Consider the following 10058-nt stretch of genomic DNA (forward strand, 5'->3'; position numbering starts at 1 on the left):
TTTCTTAAATCCATCACAACCTTCCTCAGTGTTTCCATACTGATGGTTCTAAAGCATCTCCAAGTGAAGACAAACTAGGAAAAGCAAGATTTAGTCGATTTGTAGGAGGCACAATACCATTGTGGATTTCCTCCACACTTGACGTGAAAAATTTGTTCAATTTTTCAGCTGTTATGAAATTACATTCTGTATTACCGTCAAATTCAATGTCGATATCTTTACTTCCGCATGGATTACACAAATCTTTTATTTTTTTCCACAGCTTCTTTGGATCATGTTGAACTGCCATTATTTCACTTTGAATTAATTTATTTTTGGAATTCTTTAGTTCTCGTACATAAATATTTCTCCATACTTTGTACATGTCCCAATATTTAATACTGTTTGTACGTTTAGCTATTATTAGGTAATGATCCCGTTTTCTTCTGATGGAAGCTAGCGTAGTGGTATACCAAGCTTTGTCTCCGCTCTGTCTTTGTGCTGGAATGCCCGATCCTCTAGGGGTCAATATCTTTTTCATTGAAGAGCAAAGTGCTTCCTCAAGATTTTTTGCAACATCATGAAGAGAGGAGTGTTCTCCAATCGGTATTATTTTGTTCTGTAAAACAGATTCCAATTTGCGTTTCGAATAATTGTTCCAGCACTTATATAACTTGTCCTTTATTTCGATAAACTCATCATCAGAGATGTTATAGATCATACCAATTGTTTCATGATCCGAGATTTTGCTGTCATGAAGAATCTCGATAACACCATCGTCAAAATTAGTAAAAACTAAATCAATAGTCGTCGAAGTTGTCCTTGTTATTCGGGTGTGATCATTAATTCTCTGTTTGAATCCAGCGGCTTGTGTGATTGCTTTCAATTCATGAGATTTCTTACGTTCGGCCCAATCAATATTTAAATCACCAGTAATGATTATTCTCTTTTGTTCATGAATTTGAATGTGTTGCAGCCACAAATCTTCCAGAAATTCTAAAAAGTCCCTATCGCTACTACTAGGCGAATGGTATATGCCAGCGTATATCCCAGCCATTTTGCATCCTCTGACTTCTACAGCTAGAAACCAATTGTCCCCGTATGTATCATTATAGATTTCTTTAAATTTCATAAGGTTCGAAATGTACATAGATACACAAGTAGCAGTTAGTAGTTATCACACCCCTTCCTTCATTAATCTAGAACATTGATGAGGCTAAAAATAAAATCGTGGCGAACGTCAGATTTCCATTATACAAAATTAGTTAAATATTTTATTTTAGCCTCATCAATGTCCTAGATTTATGAAGGAACTGCTAACTGCTATTTGCCTAATCTTTATTAATTTTTAGTACATCATCTGTATTATTATTGTTTTTAGTTACAATGAAACCAAACTTAAAAAGTTTTTTAATTATTTTATTTGCATTGATTTTAGAAAGTGCTTCGTCGAGAAAAAAAATTTACTTGGGATTTGGATGTATTCTGAGGGGAAAGCTCTAGAATATGCGTGATCACAGTGCAAGTCATAAAATTTTTTTTCAAGAAAAATCATCCGGTCGGAACGAAAATCGACCACGATCAAATCGGTCACGAGAGTAAATCAATCAGTCAATTCTGTTTCACTGTCTCGCTTCAGCTAGCGAGCAGTTAACCGCTCTTTTTAATGCTGATGTCACACACACACACAGCGGTTTTGCTTGATACGAAGCGCGAAAACAAAATCGCTTGTGCTATGCTTGTGATGTGCTGTTTGGTTCGCTACTTTAAATCCAAGATGGATGGAGGCTCGATCAAATGCCACCCCGCGTCGGTTTTCATGCCGTCTGGTGGAGAATGCTTGTGAATAACACGTTTACATAACACGCACATTGTTGTTGTTTTTATTCGCTGTCAAAAAGAAGATTAGAGAGGTTATTAAAAGTGGAACAAAGGGTAAGTCGATAATTATTGTGACACTTTCAAACTTGCGTATCTTTTTTCGTACATGTACAAATGTTCTTTCACATCCGCTCAATTTTGCAGTTGTCAGTGAGATTCCGTTCGAGATGAAAGAAAATCAGTGAACCATTCGCGAAGAAATTTTATTCAGTCACATGAAAATTCCTGGGTTGTCGCTTCGCGTCTCGGGAAAACTATGAATATACACCATTCGACCGTCTCAAGGGTCCTCCAAAGGTTTCAGGAACAGTTAACCGCGAGCCGGGAACTGGAGGAAAAGATCAGTAATTACTCACTTCAAGCGGAATCCGAACATACCGACGCGGGGCTTGACTAGGAAACTTTATATTTCCTAATGTTTTGTCCTGAGTGCCAAAAAACGATCCGGATTGAGAATGTACAAGGTACAGAACTTCCTAAATCGGAACGAACGCCAGCACGAAGCTGCCAACGAAACACCGATTCCACGTCGTTGGTGATAAGATCTATTTCAAAGTCGAATTTAAGCAGTTGACGGGACAGAAATATTTCACGGGTAAGGACAAGTTGCTTGTGGATGACCGTTCCGAACGGAAGAAACAGTCGAAATTCGCATCGTAGTACCTGATATAGGACATAAATTGTAAGATATACAAAACTGAGTGCCTCCAAAATGGCTTTTCTCGTTTTAGGGACAACGCGATCAGAAACCGTAGTTTTAGCCCGATTTGGCTTCATGTCACTACTCCTAAACCGGGCAATTTTATGCCGAACGACATCAACCGGCCTAACTGTTCTGAGCATCGTCCAATCGAAACGTATTGGATCATGATGAAGCACGAACTTCAGAAGATCAAAGGAGAGACGAGGGACGAAAAGGAAGTGACAAGGAAAACTGAGAAAAAGGTACCAGAACCATCTGTACAGACTCTGATAGAGGGCGTCAATCGCAAATGTCGAACTTTTTACTCAAATTCATTCTGAAACCGATTCACATACAAATGAAACAAATACATATAAAGAGCTAGTCTAAAAAATTGGTTCCAATTCGATAGCTATAACCAAGTTACCAATTGATCTAAAGTGTCGTAATAATTATCGACTCACCCTTTAATCGCCTGTTTTCTAATGTGTCTCAACTGCGAAAACGACTGTCGCGTTAGCTGTTGTAGCTATAATAGAAAGAACAAGAAAAACTTTCTCGATCCATACTCAGGGCAGTGCGTGCATTGACACGAGGTTATCAAATTGCGACATAGGGCCAGCTTGTATATTATTCTCTCGAGGCAAGAATGAGTCATCCGTCAACCATCTTCAACTGCTTTTACAAATCCACGCTAATCATCGGCCCGTTTTCTGGACTATCAAAACATTCTACTGAATTTCAGCACGTCCTCTAATAATATCCGAATATCCGAATGTTAAAGCTTGAGAATGATATTTTGCACAATTTTCCAATTTTGTTTTCAACGCGTATGAAAGATGAGCAGTAGTATTCTCAACTTGCAGAAAATCAGTCTCAATACCTACTATGAAATAAAACCTTAAAACACCATTGATATTTCAGTTCGACGTGATGTAAAAAAAATGAAAAGCATATTTTTCCAAAAGAACAGACTTTATTATAGAATGAAACATGTTGGAAGCACGCACGATGCCTGTATTTGATGTGAGAAGGTAAGTTCCTCAATGCTCGGATTAAACTAAAAAGTATGAAGCTATTTCCACGAACGATATCGTGGAAAAACTCTCCTTCCATTGGGACAGCATTAGTCATTTTTGCACCCAACAGATGATTAATAGTTGCAGGGGAGTGAGTATTTCGATTTCAGAAGGGATTGAACCGTTCGATCATCAGCTGTTCAGTAGTCGCGATCATACAACTTGTGAGAACCATCATCACCATCGTAGTATCCGTAAGATCTCGATTGGGCACTGGCAGTGGCGTGAGCATTCAAGAAAACAGCCTTAGCATGCTGAACCTCCGGCGTTTCAACGGGAACTCCATTCTTGATTACAACGGGAACGTATTGGGACCCATGCCAGGAGCCATGGCTTCTAGCGTACTGATCCTCATGAATAGGAATGTATCGGTCGGAGGTTGCAACCTTAGCATAGGCAGCGGCATGAGCAGCTTTGGCATGTTGAACTTCTGGGGTTTCGACTGGAACGCCCTTGACAATGACCGGGTAGTGCAGAGGTCCGTGCCAAGTCTTCTGTTCTGGGGCATAATGATTCCAATGAGCTGCTGGAGAACCATGACCGGTTTTGGCGGCAGCATGAGCGGCGAAATGGGCTGCCTTGGCAGCGGCTACTTCCGGCGTGTCAAGTGGAACATGAACCAGTGGTGCAGAGTAAGCTGAGCGCTTGTGAAGTCGTGCCTTTGCTTCCAGATGAGCCGCGAAGTGAGCAGCCTTGGCATGTTGAACCTCCGGTGTTTCCAATGGGAGTCCATTCTTGATTGCTGGAAAATCGTGCCATGAGCCATAGCTTCTGCCGTAGTAATCCCCATGAACCGGTGCGTATGTGTCGTACTTTGCAGCCTTGGCGTGGGCAGCAGCATGAAGGGCCTTGGCGTGTTGAACTTCGGGTGTTTCGACCGGTACTCCATTCTTGATCACTGGGACGTGTTGGGAGCTGTAGTAACTCTTGGCGTGATGATGAGTGGACTCATGAATCGGCGCGTATTGGTCATATTTCGCAACCTTAGCATGAGCAGCAGCATGAGCGGCTTTGGCGTGTTGTACCTCTGGTGTTTCAACTGGGACACCCTTCACGATGACCGGATAGTGCTGTGGTCCGTGCCATGTATTATGTCCCGAAGCGTAATGATCCCAGTGAGTTGCTGGGGAGTCATAACCCCAATGCGAAGCGGAACAGGTCGAAGCCAACAGCAGAACGGATCCTAAAACCTAGAATGACAAACAAAACTGGTAACACTTACAACTGGTCAAAGCAACTGCGTAACACTTACAAAGGCTCTCATTATGAAAGATTTAGTTTATCACGCTGCAAATTTGAATTTGCACAATTATTCACTATTGAGTGCAAAACTTGACCGAAAACCTCCTAGCTGATCGTACTCAGACCAGGACTGTTTGCGAACTGTGCTTTCCGGATGGTTTCGAATCAGTTTTATACGTTTTCCGATTCGCTCATTTTCCTATCATTTTCATATATCGGAAGCCGATGAATAAAGCAATGTGATACATATATGGTTCTCTCGTTCCAATCGATTTGTGTCGATTTGCGTTAATTGTTACCAAAAAGCGGTTCTATCCTCATATCAACAATAAATATAACAGCTTCCGTCTATTCATCTTCCTCTGTTTGTCTATTCATTTGTGAGTATTATTTGGATACCTCGGCAAATTCCCCCAATGTTTGAATGGTATTGTCAAATATCCAACATAAGGAAAGGCTTTGGGGTGAAGATATGGAAGCAACATTCTTTTTTCATGTTTTGATTAGATGTTCTTTATATTATCCTGATATTGGTCATTAGGGCGTTAGAAAAACAATCCATCGAATTCGTCACAATTTTCCACCTTTCATTCTAATCGTATTGATCGATTATCGCAGTTCGCATTGATCGCAATTTCGAGCTGAGAACATTTGTTTGCTACTGCTTAGTTTCTCACACTCATGCGTTTTCGATGCAAGCGACCCGACCAAGGCTGCATTCAATTAATCATCGAAATCGATCGGAAAACGAAATTATGACATCAGAAATTTAGTTTCCCCCTGATTGGGTATAATTATCAATGAACGAATAATCGTCAATCGCTTATCCACTGTTATTGTTTTTCTTTTCAACTTGGTGTTGTTCAAAAGAATGAAGAATTGTGAATGCATTATGTATAGAAATAAACGAACAAAAGAAGATGGGGATGAACTGACGGAGAATGATAAATGGTCTGATAAATATATCATCATCAATTAAAATCAAATAACTGCAAACACATATATTTCTCGAGATCGACCGAAAAACAGTTTGATGATAACACATCAAATGTATAAAATTGCTTCCAAGCTATTCGAAAAGCACAGTTCGCAAACAGTCCTGGTTCGAGTACGATCAGCTGGGAGGTTTTCGATCCAGTTTTGCACTTATATAATCAATTATTTTGTAGTACTCAAACTTCAAAAATGAGAATCTTTGTAAGAGCACCGACATATTCCAAGAAGCATGTTGCTAACAAGCTTCTTGCCTTTCAGATTTTGGGATCCGTTCTGCTGCTCTCCTCGGTCTGCACCGGTTCGCTTCTGAGTCATGACGTGTCCTCCCAATTTCACGCTCATGATGGCGCCGGTGGCTATTCCTACGGTTATTCCGACCCAAACTCACAGAAGATGGAAGCGAAGGACGCTCACGGAGTGACACATGGCGAATATTCTTATATCGATGCCAACGGACTCGTGCAGACGGTGAAATACATCGCCGATCCGAAGCACGGTTTCCAAGTAGTTGGCACTAACCTTCCCCAGGACCCTGCTCCATCTCACGCACTGCACAAGCGTTCGATTTACACCACCCCACTAAGCTACTACGGTCCCGAATCGAAGTCTTGGAGTGGTCCACTGCACATTCCCGTGATCGAGAAGGGCGTCCCAGTGGAAACCCCGGAAGTGAAACATGCTAAGGCCGCTCACGCTGCTGCCCATGCAAAGGTCGCCCAACATGATGAGGTCTATGTGCCAATTCATGATGATCATCAAGCCAAGAGCGTCGGTGCCTGGTACGGTCCACAACACGTGCCAGTGATCAAGAATGGAGTTCCAGTCGAGACACCGGAGGTTCAACACGCTAAGGCCGCTATCTTGAACGCCTTGGCCGCGGCCAGCGTTCAATCGAGAACCTACGAGCAGGAGGATGATGGATCTTACAAGCCTCATCTTTATGATCACCAATATTAGAGTATCATGAATTTGTGTTTCTGAGTGCAAAAAGTGGATGCAGCTGTCATTCGGAAAGAAGAGTTTTCCCACCAACACTAACTTAAACAATTTGGGAGATTTTCTTCTGTGAATAGTTAACGAAGACCACCTGAAAAGCGAGGGAACAACTTAGATATCAATTGGAGGGATTAGCTTCGCATTCTAAGTAGTATTTGTTTTATAGGAAATTATAAAAGCATGTCTTTTGTTACTCTCCAGCACTCTGTTCAATGAAATACATTTTAACCATAGTAAGCATTTTGAGTAGTTTGCCCTAACTGATGTGTCGGTCGACCCTGAATATGGCGAATGTCATCTGATCTTTTATTTTAAATTATCATATGAAAAATTCGAATTGAATTTCTTGCAAAGGTGTATCCAAAACAGCTCCCGAGTAAAAGGAAGATCATAATTTGGAAACTTTTTTTTCTGATTGAAAAAAAAAGTAGTTGGTTGTATTTGGGACACGAACGCATTTTAGCACTTTGAAATGATATTATTTAACTCGCTTGTTTTTTACTTCAGATATTATTACAGTTACAACACCTTGAATGTATTTTGAGTGGTGTGCTCTAGAACATTCGTGATCGCCGTGCTTAACGAAAAATCTCTCGGTCAGAACGGGAATTGAACTCGAACTCCCGTCGTGATAAAGGTTAACGCTAACCACCCGGTCACGGGAGCACTGGGAGCACTACATAACGATTTCGTGATCCGTAAACGAAAATTAGAACATTTGTTCTACTCATTTGTGCGCTTACCCGAAACACGAGCAACTTATGTAGCAGCGAGGTCTTTCATTTTACCTAAATCAACGAATCAGGCACGTGTGGATCGCTCGCTCGAAACGCAAATGCAACGTTGACTTTACAGATAATGTGGAGAGATGAAATATGACAATTTAAATTCCACTCTTCTTCAACTATCGTGATTGCGAATTAAAGTACCGCTCAAGCTATCGAGGTGACAACGGTATTTACTATCACACGTAGCGGTTCTACTCGATATGAAGCCCAAAAGCCCAAAATCCCTTCGGAGTATCGATGGTGTAGTGAATGAAAGATATCGCACTCAGTGATGCGATATGATTCGTTTTGTAGCGCCCATTTTAAAATACATTTAAAAAGATATTTGTTCCAACTAGAATGTAGAGTGGATTCATATAGGATTTTCAAATGAGAATATCAGAAGTTTCCGTACAAATGGAAAATTCCATAAATCATAGGATAGAGCGGTAGAGAGATGAATAGAGAAGGTTAGAATAAGCAAAGTCCACGTTCAGTTGGTAGGAATTAAGATTAAGAATGTTTCGTTAAGAGAATTTTAAGAATAAAACGACAGTCTGAACTCACAGCTTGAAGGAAAAAGTAGCTTTATTTATTGCAAAAGAAAGTGCTCAAACCGCTCGGGCCGTTGCAGTTCGTTCAGGGGAATCGCGTCAGTTTTTATGCCCTCTCCTGGAGAGTACTTCTGTATTTTTGCATCATACGTCCGCACTGTGGTTGTCCTTATGCGTTTTTAAAGTATTCTTTTTCTGTATTATAATGAATTTCCACACTTTTGGCTGGTTTGTCACTCGGATTCAGAAGGAAGAATGTCGGCAGTGAGAGTTGAACTCGTGAGGAACGAATGTTCTACGCTAGCCAGCCTCCTTTCGCCTAGAGTATCGGTCTGCGGTCTGACCATTAGTTTCGTAGTTTCGATATAACGGGTGAATTCTGTGCTGTTTGGTTTCTCAGCGCACATTTTTTGAGAGATAACGCGTGTTTCGTGCTATGTGTCAAAATTTAAGTTGCATAATTTTCATTGTCATTTAATTGTAGAAAGTCTTACAAACGAACAACAATGTAAGCGTCATTGAATTTTTATTATCAAAATCAATCCTCTGTTAAAAAAAAATATTTATACACGGAGCCTAACCTTACCTTTCGTTTGAAGTTTTTGCGTGGTTTGCTTTAGCTCCCATCCGTTAACATTTGAATAAGGACATATGAAAATTCCAACGAATGGGAACTGAAACAAAATACTCAAAACTGTCGAACTGACGCCTCCGTGTACTGATTTATGCAGTGATCTATGTGTAAAAATACTGGAATAATATTTGATTGGGTCCCACAATATTATTTCATCACTAAAATGAGCACATCCAATATCTAAACAACATTGCTCAAGTATTACTTTGATATTGAAATTATCAAATTTTGGTATTGAAAAACTACTTCTCTCCACCTTTTTGGTATTTTACTTTTTGTACCAGATTTGCTCAAACAAAATTTTGGTATCAAGATCAAAAGGAGGTATCCTCAAGTATTTTGAAAAAATATACAGTCTGTCAAATATATTTGTATTTGTAATTTCAAATCTTCCCGCTGATTTTTTTTTTCATTTTTTAAGTTGGTACTGCTGTCAGTGGTCTTAATGTCAATTTTGAGCATGATCTGTCATTTAGTTTGTTTACACCATCATTTGTTTTTTCTCTGCAATTTTTGGTATAAATATTTCTATTGGTCAAAGATATCATGTGAAATTTCGTGTTGTGCCAAAACGTTGGAAATTTTGCGGAATACATTTGGTGACTCAACTACGTCAAAAACACGGGTGTATGAATGGTATAAGGAATTCAAAGACGACCGAGAAGAGATAAACGATTTTCCACGTCAAGGACGACCATCCTCCTTTGCAACTGAAGAAAACAAGGACAAAATAGAAGGAATGGTGCTCGGAAATCGTCATTTAAGTTTGAGAGTGCTAGCTTTTGAATAAAATATCTGTCATGAGACCGTTCATCATATTTTGGTTAATGTTTTGGGCTTGAGAAAAGTCGCAGCACGATTAGTGTCAAAAGAGCTCAATTTTCATCGCGATCAAGTGGCTGAAGACATCTTTAAACGATCCAATTGTGATACCACGTTCATCCAACGCATAATTACTGGCGATATGGCCCGTGTCACTTTTACTTACTCAAATTACCGCTTCGTGGGATTGTTGTTTTGTTTTGAAGGCGATAATATAAATTTAGATGACAAATAAATTATTTTATTTAAAAACACAAATTCTGACCAAGAGAAACCAATATCCTTTTGAAATAAACGGAAGCAAGGTCGAATGGAGCACATCGACTCTATAATTTTCTGAACTCATTTGGAGGACCTATAACATCTGATGTTTATATTAATTCAAAGCCAGCATAGAATGAGCTCAGAAGTGTAAGCAGGAAATAA

At 39.9% G+C, this 10058-nt stretch overlaps 2 protein-coding genes across 2 annotated transcripts; one reads left to right on the forward strand and one right to left on the reverse strand.

The window, feature by feature from the left end:
* Window positions 1-3560: 3560 nt before the first annotated feature.
* On the reverse strand, window positions 3561-5000 carry LOC129781721 (pupal cuticle protein-like). Its single transcript, XM_055789294.1, has 2 exons — window positions 4874-5000; window positions 3561-4811 (listed from the first exon to the last, which is right to left on the reverse strand). Exons 1-2 carry the CDS (start codon window positions 4883-4885, stop codon window positions 3762-3764), a joined length of 1062 nt encoding a protein of 353 aa, XP_055645269.1. The 5' UTR covers window positions 4886-5000; the 3' UTR covers window positions 3561-3761.
* A 958-nt stretch (window positions 5001-5958) lies between these two features.
* On the forward strand, window positions 5959-7025 carry LOC129781722 (uncharacterized). Its single transcript, XM_055789295.1, has 2 exons — window positions 5959-6060; window positions 6118-7025. Exons 1-2 carry the CDS (start codon window positions 6049-6051, stop codon window positions 6814-6816), a joined length of 711 nt encoding a protein of 236 aa, XP_055645270.1. The 5' UTR covers window positions 5959-6048; the 3' UTR covers window positions 6817-7025.
* Window positions 7026-10058: the final 3033 nt, after the last annotated feature.

The sequence above is a fragment of the Toxorhynchites rutilus genome, unplaced genomic scaffold, assembly GCF_029784135.1.
Source record: "Toxorhynchites rutilus septentrionalis strain SRP unplaced genomic scaffold, ASM2978413v1 HiC_scaffold_191, whole genome shotgun sequence".
NCBI lineage: Eukaryota > Metazoa > Arthropoda > Insecta > Diptera > Culicidae > Toxorhynchites > Toxorhynchites rutilus.